The sequence below is a fragment of the Microtus pennsylvanicus genome, chromosome 17 (assembly GCF_037038515.1).
Source record: "Microtus pennsylvanicus isolate mMicPen1 chromosome 17, mMicPen1.hap1, whole genome shotgun sequence".
Taxonomy (NCBI): domain Eukaryota; kingdom Metazoa; phylum Chordata; class Mammalia; order Rodentia; family Cricetidae; genus Microtus; species Microtus pennsylvanicus.
In genome coordinates, this window is record NC_134595.1 from 16,498,779 (window position 1) to 16,524,041 (window position 25,263).

At 39.9% G+C, this 25,263-nt stretch overlaps 1 protein-coding gene across 2 annotated transcripts in view; it reads left to right on the plus strand.

Moving 5' to 3' along the window:
- Tmem232 (transmembrane protein 232) overlaps window positions 1–25,263 on the plus strand; it is a 273,538-nt gene that overhangs the window by 98,242 nt on the left and 150,033 nt on the right. For both annotated transcript variants that reach the window (XM_075951450.1, XM_075951451.1), the window contains exon 11: window positions 21,683–21,861. In XM_075951450.1, coding sequence (XP_075807565.1) covers window positions 21,683–21,861 — 179 coding nt within the window. The remainder of the gene's footprint in view (window positions 1–21,682; window positions 21,862–25,263) is intronic.

Genomic DNA, 25,263 nt, shown 5'->3' on the forward strand with positions numbered 1-25,263 from the left:
ACCTATATCCGACTTTGGGTCTTTATTAATAAGACCAGCTAGAATCTGTGCTACTTGCCCCCTTCCATGAGATGAAGCTGTAGCATCCTGTGTGAGATGAGCTCCCCAACTCTCTAGGCTGCAGCAGGATGCTTTCTGTTTTCTTACACTTCAAGGTGGGGCTAGGGGTCTGGACCAACCTCACTGCAAGGAAAATGGCCTTGGGCTTGGGCCCCCAAAGCACAGGAGCAGCTTGGTAGGAACTGACATGGGTTCTCTTTCTTTTCCCATGTATTGCAGCCTTGAGCTGGGCAGAGAGTTCAGGAGACTGCAGGGGAGGCAGAAGCAAGTGTTTCCAGCAGAGAATGGGTGCCAATGACTGGAAATAGCAAGTGTAAAGGAAGAAAAGACTCCATGGCCCATTTGTTCTTCCATCTGCAATTGGTGGCCTATGACGATGCTGTGCTCAGCAAACATGAGAACAGGCACCCCCCCCCCCCCGCAACACTGCTTCAGCGAAATGTAATGTTACGTCTGTAGCAAGTAATTATAGATTTTAAAGCTGATGCTGTTTGTCTACATTTATTTTAAAATTTTCATAAATCCAAACTCATTAGGCAAAGGGCTACTGGAATATTTCAGAGTTCAAAAATATTTCCATTTTTCTCAGGAAGTTTTGTCTTCATTCCTATCCATCTCTGTGTAGGTTTAAATGAAAAGGTCACTACTATTTTGTTCTGCTTACTTTGCGGGGGTTGAGTGATCCTTTCACAGGGGTCGCCTAAGACCATTGGAAAACATAGGTGTTTACATTATGATTCATCACAGTAGCAAAGTTACAGTTATGAAGTAGCAATGAGAATCATCTGTGGCTGGGGTTGGCCACAACATGAGGAACTGTATTACAGGGCCGCAGAGTCAGGAAGGCTGGGAACCACTGCTCTAGGGTGAAATGACAAACGGAAATTTTCAGACCGTTTGCCTACTCGAAGATTTCAACCATCTTATGGATGAGCAGTTTTGAAGCACAGACAACACAAAGTATTTCATTTGGCTCAGTCATCTAAAATCCATCTCTAGCTGAACACAGAGGGAAAAGAGCAATGACCTAAAGCTAACACACCGTTTCTTAAGCACTTGGATACATTGTAACCTGTCACTTCATAACAGTGTATCTGCAATGAAAGGCGAGAGGTTTAGGCTTCCTGTCCAGATTAATTAAGGAGTTGATATATATGCATTAATAAAAAGCAACTCATTATGTACTTGTAAATTCTGTGTTCATGTGTCAGAATTAAGGTCACCGGCGTGTTTTGGAAGGATTTATTCTTTTATTTTACCTAGCCTGGAAGTTAATAATTTTCTTTCCAGTGCTTCCATCTATCAAAAGTAACCCAGTTGCCTGGTGGTGGCAGTGTATGCCTTTAATCCTAGTTCAGGAGGCAGAGGCAAGTGGATCTCTGAGTTCGAGGCTAGCCTGGTTTATTTAGAGTGTTTCAGGACAGCCAGGGCTACACAGAAAAACTTTGTCTCAAAACCCAAAAAGAACCAAAACAAGCAAACAAACAACAATGAGAATGACCTGCTAGTGCTCAGGTAGAGAAATCACTAATCTTGCACATTATTATGTCTGATACTTGTAGAGGTTTTTTTTTCGAGACAGGGTTTCTCTGTAGCTTTGGTGCCTGTCCTGGAACTAGCTCTTGTAGACCAGGCTGGCCTCGAACTCCCAGAGATCCGCCTGCCTCTGCCTCCCGAGTGCTGGGATTAAAGGCATGCGCCACCACCGCCCGGCACTTGTAGAGGTTTTAAGCGGATAGTCTTTTCAGTGTTTTGATGTGATTAACATTGAATTTTAATATTAAGTTTTATATGTGTATAGAGGCACACACACGTGTACATGTAAGCAAGCACACATGCACATGTATGTAACTCCACATCACCACATTTGGGACACATGTCCTTTAGTATTCCTTGTGTTCTTTATAAATTAAGGAATATTTTACAGCATAGTATCTGTGCTCACGTTGCTATGCAGATCTCAGGACTTGTAAGTCTGTGCAGCGCATCTTGCCTGGACCTGCTGTTCTGCTCTTCCATTCTGAGTTAAACTATTTTCCCTTGCCATTCATTTTCTTCTTTAACATTCACAGAAAAAAAGATTTATACGTCATCTTCTTTTTAAAAAAGATTTATTTATGTATACCATGTTATTCTGCCTGCAGGCCAGAAGAGGGCACAAGATCCTATCACAGATGGTTGTGAGCCAGCATGTGGTTGCTGGGAATTGAATTCAGGATCTCGGAAGCACAGCCAGTGTTCTTATCCTCTGAGCCACCTCTCCAGCCCTCATTATGATATTTTCATCAAAAAACGTCTCTGTACCTCTGTACTATTCATTCCTTTACCCAGTCCTCTTTCCCTTCCACTGTCCATTCCCTCCCTTCAAATTGTCCTCATTTCTCATATATGATAGATATAAACATATATGAGTTATATAAATATATGTGAAGTATAAAAATATGTGAAAAGAGTAATGAATCAGAAATAAAACAGTATTTCAAGCATTTAGAGGGCCAAAGCAGCTTCTAACCTGCCACTTCATAAAAGTATAATAGCAAAGAAAGGAGAGGAGAGGTTTAGGCTTCCTGTCCAAATTATACATAACTTATCTAACTATATTACATACAGTTATATATGTACATTTGTGCATACACATAAAAAGCAACTCATGTTGCCTTTACATGTCTATGATGCATGTGTAACACTACTGCTTCAGGAACTTGCATGTCACTCCTATCCAGAGTCTGGCCAACCATCTGTGCATCAGGCCAGTTTTGCTGCATTCAATACCTGACTGTAACCATTTTTATTACCTGCCATATGCATAATTGAAGTACTTCCCCTTCTGTGACTGGCTTGCTTCACTTGCCACAATTCCATTAAAGTTCATACATGCTCTTGCAGGTAACAGATCTAATGAACACAGGAATGCTAATACACGTTTAGATCTTCATTTTAATTCTTTTGGATAAATCCCTCCAAGTAGAACCGCCGGCAGTTTGCCTTTGAAGCTTTCAGAGAAGTTGCTTACTGCCTTTCATTATGGCTGCGTCGTGTTACATTCTCAACAAAAGCATAAAGAATTCCAGGTTCTTCCCAGTCTTGATGATTTCACCCAGAATCATTCCTATCCCTTTTGTAGACCTTCTTTAGAGAACTGACTTTTCAAGTCTTTTTTTTTTTTTTTTTTGTGGGAGCGAGGTAATTGCTGTTTTATTTTCTGAGAAAATTGGTAAATTTATATTTTGGTTTTGTTTGTTTATCTCTTTGAGATAGTGTCTTGTCACGTAGCCACTCCTTGCCTGGAACTCATTAGGAGGCTCTGAAGTCTTGTTTCCACTGCATCCTCCTGGCTGGGACTGTGGGTGTGCACCACCACCCTCTTGTGGGCGTGCATCCCCCTCCTGTGGGCGTGTATACCCTCCTGTGGGCGTGCATCTGGGTTTGCATCTGGGCTGTGGAGAGAGATGTGGATACGAAGTCATCCCGTGACTCTGGAGAGTCATTGTCTCCTCAGGAAGGACACTCATGACACACATCCCCTGTGGTGACAGCCAGAAAATGTTATTACAAAATGTAATCAAGCATCTGTCTGTCCAAGATCAATAGCCCAGCATCTCTCTTCACAGTATATATTTTTAATTTTTGAAAGTATAATATATTTTCTCTTCCTTTTCCTCCCTCCAGATCCTCCTGTATACTTTCTCTATTTCAAGTTACTTGGCTGCAATTATTCTAAAATTTCATTTCTTATTAATGTGCATGTGTATGGTGTGGGAGTACACATGTCACATTGCGAATGTGAGGGTCAGAGGACAACTTTGGGGTCGTTTCTCACCCTCAAGTGACCTCAGGTCACCAGACTTGTGCAGAAGATGCCTTTACCCTCTTGGCCATCTTGCCAGTCCTCTTGGTTTTTATTCACTGAGTTTATAACTCCCTTATATATTTAGGAGATTAATCATTAGCATAATATGGTTTGCAAGTGTATTTTCTCATCATTTTCTTTAACAACATCTTAAGCAAATGTGGTTTTGTTTCGGCTATTCTTGACCACTCTTCATGGCCGCAGAGATCCATTCATGTTGTCTCTCAACAAGTATAAAGAGACCTTTACAATTGTTTTGCTTAGCTTTTAATACCCTGTCTGCTTCTTTTAATTGAGAACAACCAGACATCAATTTAAATTATTATTATCATGTGGGAGTTTGTCCTTCAGTATTTCCGTATGTACATAATATTAAATGATTTACCCTATAGAACTATGTTTATTATCCCTGGGATCATGTTTTGCTCACATTGTGTGATCTTTTTTAATGCATTGTTAAATTAGGTTGAATAGGAAATGTCCCCACAGGACCATGACTGGAATGCCTGATCCCCAGATGGTGGTATCATTTGGGAGGTGGGGCTCAGCTGTAGGAAATGTGGCATTGGAGCCTTTGAAGATTGCACTGGGTCACAGCCATCTACTTGCTTCCTTTCCTGGAAGCCACAGGATGAAATCACTCCTCTGCCACAGGCTCCTGCCACCATAAATGATGCCTCTGGAACATGAGCTGAAATATAGGAAACAGTTCCTCCCTTTGAGTTGTTTGTCACAGATATTTGGCGCTGGAGTGAAAAGCTGTCGCTCACACTAGTATTTTTTGTTAGGAGTTTTACATCTGAGTTTATCAGGATATTGATATATATCTTTTCTTTTTTTGTGGTATCATATTTTTACCTTTTGGTATCACAAATTTATCTTTTCTTTTGGCATCATATTTCATTTCATAAAATGAGTTTGAAAGTGCTCTGTCCTCTGCAGTTTATCATTTAGAAAGGTTTGAGAAGCGATGACATTGTCGTCTTTATTATTTTTTACTTTAATATTTTAACCTCCCCGCCCCAAATCTTTTCTCTCCCTCCAATCCCTTTCATGTTCTCCTCTTCCAACATCTCCTGTATCCCCTTCCTTAATTCCTCTTGAATTCATGACTTCTTTTTCATGGTTATTATAAAACACACACACACACACACACACACACACACACACACATCTATATAAACAGAACCTGTTAAGCCCATTTAATGTTGCTCATATATACAGTATATACATGATATTCTAATTCTGGGGCTTTTCCCCTCTCAGCATCCCTTAGTTGCGTGTAGTTCTTTGTCTAGAAGTTTGGCCCAGTGAGATTTGCCCCCTTCTACATTTGCATGTCTATTGGTTATTGGCATTGTTCTGGTCTTGGATAGGCAGCCATACGTTGCGGTATTATGGGTGTGACTCGCCTGACATTTCCAGGAGATTTTCTCCCAGTGGACTTCCTGATCTTCTGACTCTCATAATCTTCCTGCCTCCCTTTCTGTGATGTCCCCTGAGCCCGAGCAGGAACTGTATTGTAGATGTATAAATTGGGGTGGGTCACTCCCATGATCAAGTCTTTGAATTCATGATAGAGTGTGCTATTGAAATCATCTGGCTCTGTGCTTGTCCTAGGTGTGAGGTTTTTGGTTACTGATTTAACCATCTTTCTAGTTGCCGGTGGACTCATATTCTCTTTGTAATTAACCCTTGATAGGACGCACTTTTCTAGAAACATTTATTTATACTGAGTTGTGTAGCTACAGTCGCTTAGAGCTTTTGATAGTAGTTTCACTGTCCTTTTTATGTCTTACATTAGTTGTGATATTGCTATCATTTTTAATTTTACCTGTTTCTTATTATTGGTGTAGCTAAACTAATATTGGTGTCCTTTTTCCCATTATTTAAAAACTCTTAAATTTTAATTTTCCTATTGTCGATTCCTTTATTTCTATTAAATTCTTTTATTGCTTTTTTGCTAGCTTTGGGTTTAGTTTGTCTCTTTCTGTTACTTTGATTGTAAAATAATTGGAGCATATTCGTCACAATAAGCACCCCCCCTTTGTACTGCTGTGGTACCATTCTGGAGTTTCAGTATGTTGTGTTCTTGTTTGTCTTAGGCTGTTTTCCACTCTCTCTTTTGATTCCTTATACGATCTAGTTTTCTCCAAGATTGTACCTAATTACACATTTAATGTTCTGTCTGTGTCTGTTAGGCCTACTTAGTCTCCACTGTTCCTCAAGCCTGTTCATTCTCGTTGGTGTCTAATTTTAAGGTTTTCTTTCTAATATAAAAGCAATGGAAGCTGAAGAGGTAGCTGCAAGACTGACTTGGTATTTCTCTTGCAGAAGACACAAGTCCAGTTCCTAGCACCCATGTGAGGTGTTCAGAACTGCCTGTGACTCCAGCTCCAGGGCTCCTCTGGTTTCTGTGGGCACTGGTTCTCACATCAATATCATATGCACAAACCCACACAATGCATATGCATAATTTGAAAAAATGAATATTTATTTTATATACATTTCTCTGTTATTTTATTTAAACATTTTATTTTTGAGAATTTTAATTGCAAGTACTGTATTTGCATACTCTTCACCTTCCCATCTTCTCAATTCTTCCCATGGCTTCCCCACTCCCTCTCCAACTCATGCCCTGTATTCTCTAATTATCATTGTTACATACATACATACATACATACATACATACATACATACGTATGACCTACTGAGTTCATCTAGTGTTGTTCATGCATACATATGTGTAGGGCTGACCACTTGGAATCTGGAAACCTATCAGAGACATCCCTGGAGAAACCATGCTTCCTCTCTCAGCAGTCATTGGCTGCCAACAGCTCTCTATCTAGGGATGGGACCACCCATGTTGGCTTGTCACCTGGTGTCATTTTCCTATCTTGTTTAGGTAACCACATTGTTGAGATTTTAAGGGTGTGACTTTTCTGCCATATCTAGAAGACACTGTGTAGCAGCAAATGTCCTGGTCCTCCAGCTTTTATGATGTTTGCACCCTATCTTAGTTAGGGCTTCTATTGCTGTGAAGAGACAGCGTGATCATGGCAACTCTTATAAAGAAAACATTTAATTGGGGTGGCTGGATTACTGTTTCAGAGGTTCAGTCCATTATCATCATGATGATGAGCATGGCGGCGTGCAGGCAGACGTGCTGGAGCTGAGAGTACTACCTCTCAGAGGCAACAGGAAGCCAACTGATGGTCACACTGAGAGAAACCTGAGCAAAAGAAACCTCAAAGCCCATCCTCACAGTGACACACTTCCTCCAGCAAGGCCACACCTCCTAATCCTACACAAATAGCCCTACCTGCTGGGGTTCAAGTATTTAAATGCCTGAGACTCTGGGGAGACCACCACACAGGCTGTGAGGGTTTTTAACAATATAATGTGACCTTTTTTTTTTTGTAGAGAGCATATATTGGATTCTTTCCTATCATATTGTTCTTTTCCTTCCTGTTGTTTCTAGTTTAGACATTTCCATTCACAATTCTTGTAAGACATTGTGGGGATTATGCATAATTTGTGGGACAAAGTCTCTCATTTAAAAACTTTATTTTTATTATTTTAAAATTATGAGTGGGTACATGCATATGAGTACACCATGACTGTGCAGTCCAGAACCCACCGGATCTCTTGGTACCAGAGTTACAGATGGCTGCTAGCTGCTGGATGTGGTTGCTGGGAAACATTCAGGTCTTCTGGAAGAGCAGCAATTGTTTTTAACCACTGAATCCTTTTCTAGTCCTGTTTATCATTTTTGGAGTCCAGTTTTGTAGATATAATGTTACTGATTAACAGTTATTTTTCTAGTACATGGAATGCAGCGTTCCACTCCTTTCTCCTCAGGAAGGTGTCTGAAAATGTTGCTTCTGATCTCCTGGCACTCACTAGTCTCCTTGTACTCACTCACTAGTGTCCGGGTACTCACTCACTAGTCTTTCTCTTGGTACTCACTCACTAGTCTCTTAGTACTCACTCTCTAGTTTTTGGGCACTCACTAGTCTCCTGGTACTCACTCACTAGTGTCCAGGTACTGACTCACTAGTCTCTCTTGATACTCACTCACTAGCCTCCTGGTACTCACTCACTAGTGTCCGGGTACTGACTCACTAGTCTCTCTTGATACTCACTCACTAGTCTCCTGGTACTCACTCACTAGTGTCCGGGTACTCACTCACTAGTCTCTCTTGGTACTCACTCACTAGTGTCCGGGTACTCACTCACTAGTCTCTCTCTTGGTACTCACTCACTAGTGTCCGGGTACTCACTCACTAGTCTCCTGGTACTCACTCTCTAGTCTCCTGGTACTCACTCTCTAGTCTCCTGGTACTCACTCTCTAGTCTCCTGGTACTCACTCTCTAGTCTCCTGGTACTCACTCACTAGTCTCTTGGTACTCACTCACTAGTCTCCTGGCACTCACTCTCTAGTCTTCTGGCACTCACTACTCTCCTGGTACCTACCGTGTACATGAGAAAGAATTTTTCTCTTGTTGCCATTCAAATGTAGTGTACCATGGTGTGGATTTATTCGTACCAATTTTTGAATCCTGTGGGCTTCCTGGATTTAGATGTCCTTTTCCTTCTCCTGGGGATGCTTTAGTTGACTATTGCATTCCAGTTTTATAATGCTGTGCTTCGGGGAGAGTTTGCGATATAAATGGATCCATCCTTCCTTCTGGTGTTGGTGTGGTTAAATTCCCACTTCCCAACATGCAGAAACCTTTCTCTCAGTATCTGCATTTCTCCCAGCGTGAACGGGAGGATCTAGGCTTTCCTGTTGTGCTCTTGCTCTGATGTCACCATGTTTTGTTTATAAGCAAGATCCCAAAGTATCTGCTGATCAGAAAGAATGATAAATAAGACACTTGGTGAGAGATTTATGTAAGAATGGGAGAGGAATGCATAGCAAGGACAGATGCTGATAAAAAACAAAGCAAAAAACAAACAAACAAAAACACCAGTTTGTTGGGCATGACTTGGTGTCAGAAAATTTGCATGCCTGAAACTCAAGATGAGCACTCTCTGTCACCGAGTTCTGAATTTTAGGAACCTTATCTTTCAGAATCTCAGTCTACTCAGGATTATAGATTTTAAAAGACTGAAAGGGTGTGTGTGTGGGGGGGATGTGTGTGAACTTGCTAGTGTGGACATGTGCACCTATATATGCAGGGACAAAGGCTGACACTGGATATCTTCCCCCAATCATTCTCTACTTAGGTTTTGGGACAGTGTTTCTCACTGAATGGAGTTTGAGCATTACCTGGACTGTCTGGCCAGTGACTCCATCTGTCTCTGCTACTCTCAGTGCTGGGAGGGGGTTACAAGCTGTGCTGTGGGCTCAGGGGACTCAAATCCAGGTCTTCATGTTTGCACAGCAAGTACATTGCCAACTGAGTCATCTCCCAGTCCATCAAAGACTTTTTTATTGTTGTTTTATGTAACATACCTATAAACATAACATTTTTATTACTTTGCTTTACTTCCCAAGGTTGTCTTAAAATTTTCTTCTTCTTTTTCTCTTTTATCTTGGGATATAAAGGCTTGTGAAATTACCTGCTTCTGTTGAGATAATCCATATCTCATGGTAGCATTTAAAGGAAATCGAGGAATTAGGATAGGAGTCGGGTATTTTTAAGTTTATTTGTAAGAATCACAGTTGGTTGTGATAAAAAAATGAACCACTCTTGTCCTTATCAATTGCAATTCCAAAAAATAATTATTTTTAATTAACAGATTTCCATAATTTATAGTTGGAAAAGATTGGAAATTTAAGTAAGGCATGTTCTACTCACTTTCTTAATTATTCATGAACATTTTGGCTCAGTACTTAGTATCTTATTCCAGTCAACTATCACAGTCTAATAAAAGAATCTGCTGATTTTTTGTCTTTGGCATCTAGCATTACCTGCAAAAATGATGAGTATATTTATAAGGATGATTCTCTTTAATTTATTTTGTAGACAACGACTTCACTTTCATTTCCTGGCCTCCCAGACACGAATAATCACATGGAAACTATATTAATTATAACAATGTTTGGTCAACAGTTCAGGCATATTTCTAGCTAGCTCTTACATCTTAAATTACCCCATTTCTATTAGTCTATGTGTTGCCACATGGCCATGGCATTACCTCATTTTCTACGTGTTTTGTTTCCTAAGCAGCTGGCTGATGTCTCCTTGACTCTGCCTAATCTCTCTTTATTGTTCTGTTCAGATTTACGACTGGCTTTACTCTGCTAAGCCATTGGCCAAAACAGCTTTATTCATCAACCAATAAAAGCAACACATATACAGAAGGACATCCCACATCATTATACTGTTACATGCTTGCTTAAGATATGTAGTAGTAATCAAACATGATTATATATGAAAAATAACTTTTGATACTATTATGGTAAATGTAATATATATATATATGTACATATAAAATATCTTTTTTTTTTTGGTTTTTTGAGACAGGGTTTCTCTGTGGTTTTAGAGCCTGTCCTGGAACTAGCTCTTGTAGACCAGGCTGGTCTCGAACTCACAGAGATCCGCCTGCCTCTGCCTCCCGAGTGCTGGGATTAAAGGCATGCGCCACCACCACCCGGCTTATAATATCATTTTTATAGTGTAATAATATTCCAAAGAGTAATATTATACAACCAAAATGGCAACCTTCTTTTTCATACTCTTGTCTGTCCCTGTTCATACCTACTATGAAGTTTGGGAGTCCCCAAGAATATCTCAACTCTTGACAGCACTTGCAAGCTTGAGGGCTCCCAGGTTTTTTTTGTTTTTTTTTGACACCTACTGGGATCCTGGGGATCCCTGAGACAACTCTTGCACTTGTTGTTTTACTGTGGAATAATCTCTTTGTACACCATGAAGATGTATCATTCTGATTGGTTTAGTAAGAAGCCGAATGGCCAATAGCAAGGCAGGATTTTCAGGCATACAGGATACTGGAAAGAAGAAGGAGGGACTTGCCAGACAGACAGAGAGGAAGCATCATGGACAGTACAGAGTAAACTAATAAAGTCACAAGACAAAAAAATATAGATTGATAAAATGGGTTAACTTAAGTTGTAAGAGCTAGTTGGTAACAAGCCGAAGCTACTAGCCAAGCTTTTATAATTACTAATAAGTCTCTGTCTCAATGAAAAGGTCGGACTACAGTATTTTGTTAAAAGACTAAAAAAATTAACAAAACCACCTATCCTTAATTATGGAAGGATGCAAGTTATAACCGGCCCTGTCCTCACAAAAAGGGTGCATAAAGCAGAGCCAGGGAGTGCGTTAAGCTATCCATCCCTCCTGTCTTCAGAGGATGGGGTTGTATAGGTGCATTTTCCTCTAGTAACAATGAGTGATAAGCACTAAGAGTACATGCAGCTTCGGGGGTTCCCCAAGCTTTATTATTCACAGTTCTTATTGTGCCTCTTAAACAGACAGCTAGCAAAATGGCTTGGCCTCCTCTCTGGCATTTCCAGAGGTTGAACTGATTTTATGTAGCTCAGTTCACCCATGGGAAATCACATTTTCAAATCATGGATTACCTTTCCCAAGCAAGCAGATCCTTTAGAAAAATTGTTTATCTATCTTTGTGTGTGTGTGGCCAGGCATGTGTATTCATGAGTGTATTATGGTGTGCTAGTGGAGGTTGGAGAATATTTTGGGGGAGTTGTTTCTCTTCTTCCATCATGTTGTAAGGGAGAGAGGGCCTGATTTTTGTCCCGGCCACTTGGCTAGGTTAGACCCAAAATAATCACACAGAAATTGTATTAATTAAATCACTGCCTGGCCCATTAGCTCTAGCCTCTTATTGGCTAACTCTCACATCTTGATTAACCTGTTTCTATGTGTATCACCACATGACTGTGGCTTACCGGCAAGAATCTAACCTATGTCTGTCTCAGGCAGGAGATTCATGGCATCTGCCTGTCTGTCCTTCCCAGAATTCAGTTCTGTCTACTCCACCTACCTAATTTCTGCCTTATCAAAAGGCCAAGGCAGTTTCTTTATTCAACCAATGAAAGCAACACATAGACAGAAGGACCTCCCACACCACCATCATACGAGTTGTTGGGCTCAAAGTCACGGCATCTAGCTTAGCAGCAAGCACCTTTGCCCACTAAGCCACCTCCACAGCCCCTCCAAGTAGGAAGACATTGTTTTCAAACCAGAAAATCCTTTCCTCTCTTTCTCTTAACGTGTAAGTTGCCTCAGAACCAAAGCCTCTGTGTTCTCCATCTCCTGTTGGGTACACTTTTCCGGGTTCTTAGACAGTTAGCTGAGCATCTTTCTCTTCTAGCCATCGTGATGCTATCATCTGCAACTCTTGTAGTACCGCTGCAAACTGATGCTGCTTTGCTTACTTTCTTCATACCTGCTTTTCTCACTAGAATATGTTCCAAAGGCTCTGATGTAACTTTTGTTGGCGTAAAGAGCAGTGGCTGGCGGAAAGCCTCGGCTCTGCATTTGTCAGTGTGGAGCTTGCTGCTGAGCCCTGTTCCTGCCTTAGTTTTCTCCCACTGCTCTCTTCAGTTTCACTCTGCGTGGCATTTAATAAAGGTGGCACTCTGAACTTCATCACACATTTGAGCTACCTTTCAGCCATGCTTTGATTGCACAATGTAGAGTTGGATTGTCAAAACCATAAGGGCTGTACTCAAACACATAGAAACATTTGTGTTCCCCAGTTGCTGACTATTTGGGCTCCATATATCCAGAATGTCAATTAAAGGCCATGATGAATCCAGTCACTAAAACAAAACATTGTTATAAAAGAGCACTCCTAATACTGGCTTCCAAACGGCACGGATTCTTAATAAATTCTGAGAACTCACAGTTTGGTCCTGTTTTCTCCCTTCTCCTGGGGCACTGCCTGCTTAGTTGCACACAGAGACACTGCTCCTCTCTGTTTATTTAAAGTGGCGCAGTTGATAGCTGCCATAGAGTCTCTGATAGCAGGACAGAAATCTGCCTTAGGTTGCACTTGGTCGCCAGATTAGTAGTTTCGTGGTGGGCATGCTTCACGGGAAGTGTCTAGATGTGCAGACGAGAAGGCTTTCTGCGGCAGCTGCAGTGTGCGCCATCTGTCTCCAAAAGGTCATCCCCATCGTTAGCTGTCGGTACACTAGATGTAATAGATTCTTCTTGTTGATGTTGTCTATCAGCAATACTCTAGTGGAGTTTACGCAGCTTACTTTAAAAAAAATAAGGGATTTTAAAAAGAATTTTGAGTTTGAGAACACAATTATCAGAATCTATTTTATAGATTTGTTATTGAGCTTGAGGACTATAAAACCAAATCATATTCAATTTGCTGTGAACTACTGCAATCTTATAAAATATTTCGTCTTCAATTAATAACTTAAATGTGTGGAAAAAGTGGTCTGTACATATTTTAGCCATTCTTTTATAAGGTCAAAAGGTTTGGACATGGGTATGAAAGCATATCAGCTCTTTGGGAGACTGAGGCAGGAGGAGGATCAAAAGAGTAGGGCCAAGAGAATAGAAGCCGAAGAACCACATGCAGGTATGATCGATTAGAATCTCCAGGTAATAAAGTGGAATATTGGATAACAGCTATCAGAAGAGATGGGTGAAAGCTAAATATCACTGTCTTAAATAGCAAAATCAAATGTGAAATTATAAATCAGGAGTCCAGGTCTGTGCGTTTGAAAACTCTTCCCATCTTGGGAAGCAGAAATGCAATACTAGAAGACAGGAGTCATGATGGAGAACTTCAGAAAATGTGTACCACACACTCATTAACAGACACTTTAAAGAGCAAAGAAAGAAGGACATAGTAGTTGTCTAAGGCACTGGCCAAGGGAGGAGGGGCCCCGGGCAGAAGAGGAAGAACCTCCCTTCTAGGCATTCTACTGAAGAAAGGATGAGAAGTCATTTCAAAAACAGACCCTGCTCCAGGAGGCAGTGTGGTTTTCCTAGACCCTCTGTGGATTACAACCAGGCAAACCCAGAGTGAAGGTAGACAGTAAAACCTGGACACCAGGACTTCTAGATTATAGAGAAGAAGCAGAATCAGAACCATGTAGTATTTGGTGAGGTGGAAGTCCAGTTAGATCTAGAGTCAGGAGAAGGATTGAGACAGTCTACAATCACATATGATAGACACCGAGAACCTCCTTGGGGAGGAGTCAGTTCCAAGCCCACTCTGTAGAGAACCTCTCACTGATGGGCCCAGTCAGCATCTGTGATCTGCCCTCCCACAGGTGTGACAACATCTGGAAGCCCAGGAAGAACACTGAGAATCTGGATGCTAAGCAGGCAAGAGACTGCATTAGGAGTCTGAGTCCACATTCATCTCTCTCCTGCTGTGGGATTAAAGATGTATCACTCATATTGGTTTAATAAAATGCTGATTGGCTAGTAGCCATGCAGGAAGTATAGGTGGGGGCAACTAGAGTAGGAGAATTCTGGGATGAGGAAAGGCAGAGAGTCAGTCACCAGCCAGACACAGAGAAAGCGAGATGAAAATGCCTTACTGAGAAAAGAGCTAGTTAATAATGAGCCTGTACAGTTTATAATTAATATAAGCCTCTGTGTTTTTTTTTCTTCGACTGAATGACTGCAGGACCAGGCAGGATAGAAATTTCTGTCTACACCCTGCCCTTCTCTTTTATTTCTGTTTTATTCAGTAACCAATGTCAAATTACTGGGACACCTGCTTATTTTTATTTTTTTCTTTCTGTTCTTTTTTCTTTTCCTTTGTTTACATCATGATGATGATGGTGGCGATGATGGTGATGATGGTGATGATGATGACGATGATGATGATGATGATGGTGATGCTGATATTGATGATGGTGATGATGATGATGAAGATGATGATGATGATGATGACAATGGTGCTGATGTTGATGGTGATGATGATGATGTTGATGGTGATGATGGTGATGATGGTGATGATGGTGATGATGGTGATGATGGTGGTGATGATGATGATGATGTTGATGTTGCTGGTGATGATGCTGATGATGGTGATGATGATGATGATGATAATGACAATGGTGCTGATGTTGATGGTGATGATGATGATGTTGATGGTGATGATGATGGTGATGATGATGATGGTGGTGATGATGACAATGATGATAGGCTTCTCCAAGGAACACAGAATGGCCTTATCTGGGATTCTTCATATCTCAGACTCCTGAAAGCTGGGATTGTTTTAGGTTATCAGGTTATTTTTTCTTCAGCTTCTTTACTCTCCCATTTGTGAGAGACACCTCTTCTCCCTCCCTTGTCCCTGCTGTTTCCCAATTTTGGTTGTGAACATTAACCTTGATGGCAGAACCATCTTCTCAGAACTGTTTTCCATGTCTATCTATTGTTCTCTTTTCTTTGTTTCTCCACCGTTCCAGTCCTAACCACTAGTCTTTCTCTTTTTTCCCTCCACTCACACACAGTAGTTCATACCTCAGTGTGCACAGTACTACGCGTGCTCCTCTACCTCCTAAAATGATTTGTGCTAAGGAGGTGATCATTTTTTTACTTTGATGGTTACTGTATTTTCATAGTGGCACTCTCCTTTGATAGTTGTTCTTTATAGAAACTATTCTTCTCTCCTAGGAATATTGGATATTGATCCTGGTGCTGATGATCTAACTAGTGACTTAGATGCCCAGTTTAGCAAAGAAAATGAAAACCTAATTCTACTCAAACTAAGCATTTTGAACATTGTAAGCACTCCCACTGAGTGAATGAGGGTGATTAAATGACATAGCCAACCAACAATCCAACTCCATATTTGAAAATTCCAATGTATGACTATGAGAACATAAAAAACCAAAACAATGTTACTCTTTCGAGACTTACAGGAATGCCCTCTAATGAGAGTAAATTAGTTGATGTCTCAAGCAAGAATGTAAAACAATAATTTTATGTTTGTTCAAATAAATCTGTGAAGTCACAAAAACACCCTTTAAAGAATTTCAAGAGAACATCAACAACAGAAAGAAAAGAAGAAATTGATACAAAAGTTGAATTTAATAATTACATAGAAATAATGAAAAATCAGTATGAATGACTAGAAATAAAAAGTATAGGATGTTGAACTAAAAAGATAAGAAAGCTTCTGCAACAAAATGGGTCAAGGGGAAACAGAATACAGGGTTTGAAGACAAGAGAGATTAATTGAGTATTCAGATAATAACAAAGTTAGATTAATAAGAATGTACACACAGAACATAAGAGATTTGCAGGGCCCTAAGATCAAACGAAGTCTATAAATTGTGGACATAGAAATAGGAAAAGAATTTCACATAAAAGACATAGAAGACATTTTTTTTTCTTAAAGCCATAGAGAAAATTTCTCAAGTCTTTCCATGGAGATACACACCCAGGCACACAAGCTTTAGATTCCAAAAAAGACAAAATGAGAATAGAATCGGCCCATGTCATGTTATAGTTAAAACACAAATATATACTACAAGAATGGATATTGACAACTGCAAGAAAAACACCAGATCACAAAGGCGAGCCTATCAGAATAGCAGTAGATGTCCTAACAGGAACTTTAAATGCCAGAAGGATTTAAAATATTGTATCGCAGTCCCTGAACGACAATACATACCAATCCAGACTATCTGGCAAAGCTGTCGTAATCGAAGGATCACGAAAAGATTTCATAGTAAAAACAAACAAAGGATCTATGAACACTAAGCCAGTTTTACAGAAGACATTGAAGGAATCCTTTGGACTAAAGAGAAAGGTAAGCACGTTTATGGGGCAATAGGAAAGTGTAAACCACTCTGAAAGACTGAAGAACAGTTAATAAGCGACAAACAGAGAAACACCAAGCAGTAAAAAGATGACAAGAATGGGCACACACCCTTCAATAACCCTAAGTATTAATGATTCCCATTCCTCAATCAAAAGACACAGACTAGCAGGTTGGATTGAAAACAACAGAAAGCAGGGTCTATTTGCACACTTCAAGGAATGCACCTTACCTAACTGAAGACATTCAAACTCAGTGTGAAATATGGGATGAGATACTGCAGGCAGATGGAACAATGAAGCAAGCACACGTCACTCAAAAGCCTACATAAGAAATCAAAGAAGTCAATAAATACTATGAAATAAAGTAGGCTAATTAAAAGGAATGGGCAGTTCTGAAAAGCTGTACAAATGAAGAATCAAGTTCAGCCATCAAAGAGATGCAAAGTCGAGCTTTGCCGGAGTTTTCTCATCCAGTCAGGAAGGTGGTCAATCAGGAAGATGATAGGAGAGAATCTGCAAAGACTGCTGGCGGGACTGTAAATACTCCAGTCAGAAAGGAAAAGGGTATAGAGGTTCCATAAAGACAGATTTAGCGTGTGACCTAGTTAAACCTCTTGGGTATTTATCTGAAGAACTCCAAGTGAACGTGTATAGAACACACAGCACCTGCGTTCATCACAACACTGCTCTCAATAGCTGCCTTACACAGCCAACCTAGATGTTCATCAACATAGGGTTGGATACAGGAAATGTATAGATAGAAAACATGGAAACCTTTCCATCATAAATGTCTACAGGAGAATGGTTGCAACTGTAGATGATTGTATTAAATGAGATAAATCCCTCGGAGAAAGTCAAATGCCACTTATGACCTTTTGTTCGTTCTTCCTAGATTTTATATAGAGTCATAAAATCACACATGCACAGCTGATATGAAATTAGATGTAAAACTATCTGGAAGAGCAAAGGGAAGGAAGTTAAATGACCAGGTAGACAGTGTGGGAGAGAAAAGGCCCAAAGCATATCATATACTTGTGTGAAAATATCCTTCTGTAACTCAAGAACATGTACAATGAATATACTGCAAGGAGATAAAAAAACCCCAAAGCTAAGTAATTTTTTCAATGATTCAGACATCCTCCTCTTCTGCTGTGTGGTAGAGGCTCAGTCCTCAGCCTGCACAGCACTGGGAGATGTTGAATCCTAGGAAGCTGGAGCTAATTGAATGGAGCTGGATGCTTGGGGCTTTCCCCGCGGTAGACTATCAGGATTCCAGGCCTTCCTGCCTCTCTCTCTCTCTCTCTCTCTCTCTCTCTCTCTCTCTCTCTCTCTCTCCTCTCTCTCCTCTCCTCTCCTCACCTCTTCTCTCTCCCTCTCTCTCTCTCTCTCTCTCTCTCTCTCTCTCTCTCTCTCTCTCTCTCTCTCTCTCTCTCTCCTTGCTGTTTCCTGGCTGCCATGTGGTGAGCAGCTTTGCTCCAGGACACAGCCCTTGCTGTGATCAAAGGATAGCAGGCTAACTAACTGCAGGTGAGCAGCTGAGGCCGTGCGCCAAAGCAGTTTCCTCCCTAGAGCAGCAGCGTTAGGGTATGCTGGGTGATCTGGTGAGATCTCTTCCCAGAGTCTGAACATAGTATGGGTCACAAAAAAAAAAACCCATGGAAGTTGGGGGTCTGTAAGTAAAGAAGATAGGAGTTAAACTCAAGCATAGTGGCACCTACCTGTAATCCCAACAGAATATCAATCAAATTTTCAAGGCCAGCCTTGGTTATATAGTGTATATAGTGTATTCAAGGCCAGTCTGGGCTATATGAGACTCTGTCCAAACAAACAAACACAAAACAAACAACAACGAAATCAAAAACCCCAAACCGAAGCAAAGCAAAACAAAAAACCCAGAACAGAAAAACCAGAAAACAAACAGTTAAAAATGAGTTAGAATCTATAGCAAATGATAGTTACTTTATAATTCAAAACCTTTTCACAGCTGGGGAGAACTTGCTGCTCTGTTGCCTCAGTTTTGTTCAGCTCTGAGGGGTCTGACACCTTTCTCTGTTCTTCACAAGCATGTGCGCGCACACACACAGCACATGCTTAAATAAAGCATCTTCATGCACACACACATATAGAGAAAAACAAAGTAAAACTGTTTCTCCCCTGAGACTCAGTTTGTAAAATAACTTACATATTCAAAATTGGTACAAATGAGTTGCCTCACGTGATGTAGGCATTTGCCACCAGGCCAAATGGGATTTAAACAAAACAAAGTCCCAAACTCCAAACCCCTCAAATTGCGCTTTACCTGTAATGAATCGCATAGTGTCGCTGTGCACGCGTGTGAAGCAGCTCCGCTCATGTCTCCCTCCCTGCGTTTCCGTCAGCCGTGTCTTAGGAGCTGTGTGCCTCTGGAAGCCCGACTACTCCTCATTCTTCCACATTTTGCTAAGGTTCTTCACCTCATCTCCCACACTGGCTCTTCCAAACAACAGTGTCAGTTTTGCAAGTGATTTTATTATTGTTTTTCTCTTCTAAATTTAAAACTGAGCTTCTTCTTTGACCCTCACACCCTCCACTCAAAGCGAAGACTTTATTAGGTGCCTTCCCTGATATCCAGTCTGTTTCTTCCTCTCACCTCTTTCTGCCTTCCAAAGTAAGGACCTATATTACTTCATACAACTCCCATTGAGGCTACCCAGCGCACTGATTGATGTGGAATTACTCCTTTGCTGAAACATCACCCATTACCTAGGACACCATTTTCTGTTAGCTATTTTATAGCACCGTATGCTTATGAACGCTCTTCTTCAGCCCTGTGTGAAATCCTCTCCGTCGTCTTCACTCTTCTCTCTCCTCATAACTACATCTCCACAGGAGTCCTATTGTCCTATTATTGGTGCAACTAGCCTAATTTTTTTTTTTAGCACAATTTCGATTTTTGTCCTCAAAAGCACTCCGTTTTAAGCGACACCTTCATCCTGGACAAATGGATGATAGTTTTCACCCTGCCTCTTATATATTGTGCTGTCGTGATGCTAGGCATGTCAGAGTGACTCCGATAATCCCTATCTTCCTAGAACTATGACAATTCCAATTGTTATACTTATGTTATAAGTATAATTTTGTAAGGGCAAGGCAAGACACTCAGCATGAGGATTCAGAGAGAGTTTCTGAATAGAAAGAGAGCAGAAGAGTGGATCAGAGGCAGCTAGAGTGTCGATGAACTGTTGGATGGGCGGACTTACGGTTAAACCAAAGGAGTAATTTGCATTATCCTTAGAAGACAGAATTAAGTATTTACTCAGAACTCCAGTGTTTGTGTTCACTTTTCCTTTTGAAAGTGGGATGGGAATGAATGAGGAGTAATATGATTGTAAAATGATGTATTAAATAACATTGGAGAGAGCCATGGTTGCCTAGCTCTCCAATTTTGAGATGACATACAGATGACATACAGAGACAGATGACATGCCATGGCTTAGTAAAGGTGACTCAGTCTTCAGTAAACATGAATGCACAGCAAACAGGAATCTAGTATAACAGTTATTTGCTGTGCTGACCTTTTCGTCAGGTTACCTTCCTTCTCCAACATCCTTCCTTATCCTTTCTCCAAACTGCCTGATTTGACAAGGTCATGGAAGGTCTTTCCTTCCTCAGCTCCCTTCCTTCCTCTGCCAGCCCTCACCGAGAATCTTGCTCTGACAGTCCCAGTAATCATCTTTTCAAGGATTTATTGCTCTCTGTGAGTCACTGTAGCTCCCCAGACTGGTCTACTGCTTGAAGCCACCAGTTGTTTATCTCCCAAGAAAGAAAACATATAATTGAATTTGTTTTCTTTGATTAAATTCTGTTTTTGTAGTGAGGAACATTACTATTCATTAATAGAGCCATCTTTTTTCCAGTTGCAGAATTTTGAACACCAGAGTCCCTTAATTGCACATAACTTAGTTGACAAAGGGAGGAGAGAAGCTCTGTAAACGCCTTGTTAGCTACACCCTCCTGTTTGCACTTCTTACCTAAGCACCAGGGATCTAGGGAGTGAAACATCTCCAGGAGAGGAATCAGAAAGGTTCCTTTCTTCAACTTCTGTCGCAAATTTCTGAGATGTGTACACACTTTCTCTTTCCAACTCCTAGTCTTTCACTAACTTTTTGTACCGTATAGTCTTTTCTTCCCGCGACTGAACCGTGTGAAGTAGAAAAAAAGAAGTCTTTTGTCTGAAATGGGGCATGTAGGGGGAGTCACCTATGGACAGTAGGGAACCTTCTAAACAAGTTGACAGCATGTGTTTCCTTTTATGTGCTGAAATAGGAAAGCCTACAGAGCAGAATTAGTTAGTGCTCCAGTTTATGTCAATTAAATAATAATTCTTTTTGATACAGGATTTTACTATGTAGCCCTGGTTGTCCCAGAACTCACTCTGTAGACCAGGCTGGCCTCAAACTCACAGAGATCCGTCTGCTTCTGCCTCCTGAGTGATGGAATTAAAGGTGTGTTCCATTATGCCTGACTTTTTAAAATAGCAATTATTCTTATTGAAATTTTAGGGTTTTAAAAAACTTCCATCATTTTTGTGAAAGTTTATTCTTTTTCTTTTGAGAACTTAAGTTCTTCACATAGGCTCAGAATTTTCATATTGTTCTTTGACAAAATTTAGTTTATCTCCCCTCTGAGCACTGTATTATTATTTTATTGTTGAAATTTATTTTTCCTGTCTCTACCTAAGTCAGAATTATCTATGTTAAGCACCACCACATAGAAATATTTTATAACCAGGTAAAAAGAGTAATTTAAGAATAAATGAAATTATTTCACTCTAAGGATAATCTTGAGAGTAGAACTTAATATAGTTAAATTCCTAACTGTTTTGAAACTTTTAAATTGGGGAGTATTCTTAATTTCAATTTCCCTACATTAATTAACATTAATTATTATCAATGTGAATAAAATGGAATTTGTCTTTTTCTTCATTCAACTATAAGACAGTATATTCTCAAAGAATTATTCTTCTCCTCCTCACTTTTTCAGGTGCCGAGGTGGTCTGGATTGGATACTACGGCATAGTGTATAACTTGGTGAAGATGTCATGGGAACTTCAGGGTGATGAGGAACAGGATGGACTTAGAAACTTGATATGGCAAACATTGCAAAAGATCAAGGATTATGAGAAAGACCCACGAATCCAAAGTGCAATAACTATAGCCCAGGTAAATCCACAAACTTTTCCTTCTATTAGCAGGAATCTTGTTTGTAAGTAGAATGAAGTGTTGTCCTGATTGGCTATTGCTCTTGCCCTTGGTCACTTCCCAGAGATTAAAGGTAAGTCCCTATTGCTGAAGACATGGTGAACTTTGGATACAGGACTCTGAGGACCTTACTTGAAAGTCTTCTCCCTGTGGGTAACTTTTATTGTCCTCAAAGGTGCTATGAAACCTGTCAAGGGGATGCAATTAATAGTCCCACACAGCTGTGAAGCCTTAGGACCACAACTATGATTAGCAAGGCAAGATTTTCCTCAGGGTGCAATAGTGGCATTCATATCTTGGTCCTAACCAACAACTCTCTAACTGGACTTAAGGGTAGCTCAACAGAAGCAAAATCGTTCCTGATATTGGAAACATAGTCAACTACTTGAGGCTAGTGAAATAACGGATCTAGAAGAGAACACACTAACATTAACTTACTAAACCAGCCCTTCCTAACTGTATTCTGAATACTTATCCCACTGTTAGTATAGCTCCCAACTCTCACCAAAGTAGCTGCTCTTTGCAATAAACAGAGATCATCAGAGAAAACCATAACTGGTCAAAATACAGAGAACAAGTGATCATGTGATGGCAAGGTCCACTGAAAACCTTTACAATACAATTCCTGTACCTATGGCTCAGGGGGCATCAAAGATGAGGGGAAGAAAGATTGTAAGAGCCAGAGGACCAGGAAGTCTGCTGTAAGATTGTTTCTCTTAGAAATGACAGGGAAGATTTACTGGGTGATACTTTAAAAATATGGCCATCAAAATAAAACCTAGATAATGACAACACCAACAGACATGCTAACATGTAAAGAGGAAATCTCCAGAGGTGACCCCTAGATAACAAAACAACAACAAAACCCTACAAGTCACTAAAGGATGATGACAGCTAGGGATGAGCCCCTTAATTGGCTATCCAATACCGGTGGCCAGCTCTGAAATCATATACATACAGACAACACCAAATGGAATCAACAGATTGTGTTTATATATTTATGATTATGTTTATATATATTATATATATAATTTGATAGGGAGCAAGGAGATAAGGACACAGAATGAATTGAAGGTAGCAAAAAGAACAAGAGGGAATGATTTATGTTTTAGTAATATAAAAAAAAATCCATCCTCCAAAGCTATAGATACATTTCTGGATTCTCAGACATTCCAGAAATCATCAATTTATTATATATAAATGACAGGAGAAAACGGTAGATTATTGAATTTACTCTGAAAAGTAAAAAGGGAGGATATAGATATGATAAGATAAAAAGGTAGATTACTGAATCAACTTTTCAAAAACAACTACTAATTTTAAATGTTTTACATTGGATTGGACTTTTGCATATTGCATACAAATTTTGTTTATTGAGATTAATTTTGTCGGAGCATACTATACATACATTTCTACTCTTGTTCAAAATGTTGTGTGTTTATAACTCATTTAACAATGTAATGCAAATTTCTAGTCCTTGAAAATTATTATTACCAACTATTTGGGATAATAAGGAAATGCAGGTTAGTAGTTAATCACCTAGTATAACTGAAATTGTTATCACATTAGGTATGTTTTCAAGGTCAAACAAAAATATATTTTAGATAGCCAGGTCATCTTCAAACATTCCAGAGATCTACAGAATATGGCATTTAAGATGTTTTAATAACTTAGGTTCTTCTTTTTATAATAATGAGACATGTATGCTCCTGGCAGCACCAATCTACTTCAGAAAGGATAATGGGTATCAAAGAAACTCCACATGGCATTTATTTTTCTTTGTGGCAAAAGTAATGTGTTGGGCAAGAAAATGCCCCTTGCCTCGACTGCTAGTAGTATGCTGTCCTAATTGGACAAGCAGTACACAAAAGAAAGTGACTGCCAAGCATTGTCAAGACAGGGAGGGTCAGACCTTCAGAATATTCTTCACAGAAAAGTCTGTTTGATATGCTAGGTCTGTAGGCTGAAGATGGATGCCCCAATGTTGCAGAAGAACTTTGGGTGACTGTTCAAGCAGCCAGCTCTTTCTGTTATTACTCAAGGTTTTTTTTTTTGGTAGTTGCTTTTTTGGACTTTCTGCTTACTCAATTATTATTATTCCTTTCTTGGGTCTCTGAGGTAGTTGAAGACTAGATAGTTATCGTTTTCCTTGTTTGCCAGATGCAGAAAGCAAGTTATGATGGAAAGTAAATTAGGTACAAAATTGGACTCACCAAGATAGGATAGATGTGGAGTATTTTCTCTGAATTTGTCAAATGCTAATTGACTAGACATTGTTGATGAATTTATTGCCTGTATATGTTGTATATAGTCATTGTACTTATTGTATATAGTTTTTCTTTTATTATTTATAGTCTTTTTTATTTTAGACAAAAGGGAAAATATAGTGGTATATTATTTGTATTTTAATAAATAAATCTTGCCTGAAGACCAGAGACAAAGCTAAAGTCACTAGAGGTCAGGTAATGGTAGCACATACCTTTAATCCCAGGATTTGGGAGATGGATGTCTGTGAGTTCAAGATCAATGCAAAAGCAAATCCAAGTGGTGGTGGCCTACATGTTTAATTCTAGTACTAGGAGTCATGCCTTTAATCCCAGCACTAGAGGGAATATAAAGTGGGAGGAGAGAGAAGCTTAGTCTGTTTAGTTTGTGGTCACCCAGCCTTGGTAGAGGTAAGATGTCTTTCTCTAGTGGCTTGGCTGCTTTGTTTTCTGATTTTATGGTTGAACCCCAGTTTTTGACTTTGCATTTTTATTATCCATTCTACATATAAATAATATGATAATAAATAATGGTTTAGATTTAGTTGAACAATAATTGTTAATGATTAAAGTTAAATACACAATTAAAAAGAAGAAAGGAAAGCCCTGATTGCTGTAATTGATATGGGATGGTGTGGGTGGCACCTTCTGATAGGAGCCCAGATCAAAAGGGCACGGCAGAAAGAAGATCGCTCAGATTTGCTGGCTCAGCCTTCCCCTTTGCTCTGAGTTGATTCATGCTGCACGTTGCTGCTGCTGCTGACCGCTTTGCTGCTCTTAGACCCAGAGTCTCCAGGCCTCCATTCTTTTCTAAGGACTTGCAGCTCTCCAGGAACTTCCCAGGTTTTTGACACCAGGTGGTGACTGCTATTACTCAGCATCATGGACTGAGCAACTCCTAGGCTTCTCCAATGTGAGACATTTTCAGTGGGTCTCATCCTACTGAAGAGACACCCATCCCCAGTGGCCAACCACTGATGGTTCTCAGCTTCTCAAATGTGAAACAGTTGTTACTATTTTAATATAAGCTGATACTAATACATTCTTTTAATATATGTTCATTCTATTGGTTATATTCTTCTAGAGAGCCATGACTAAA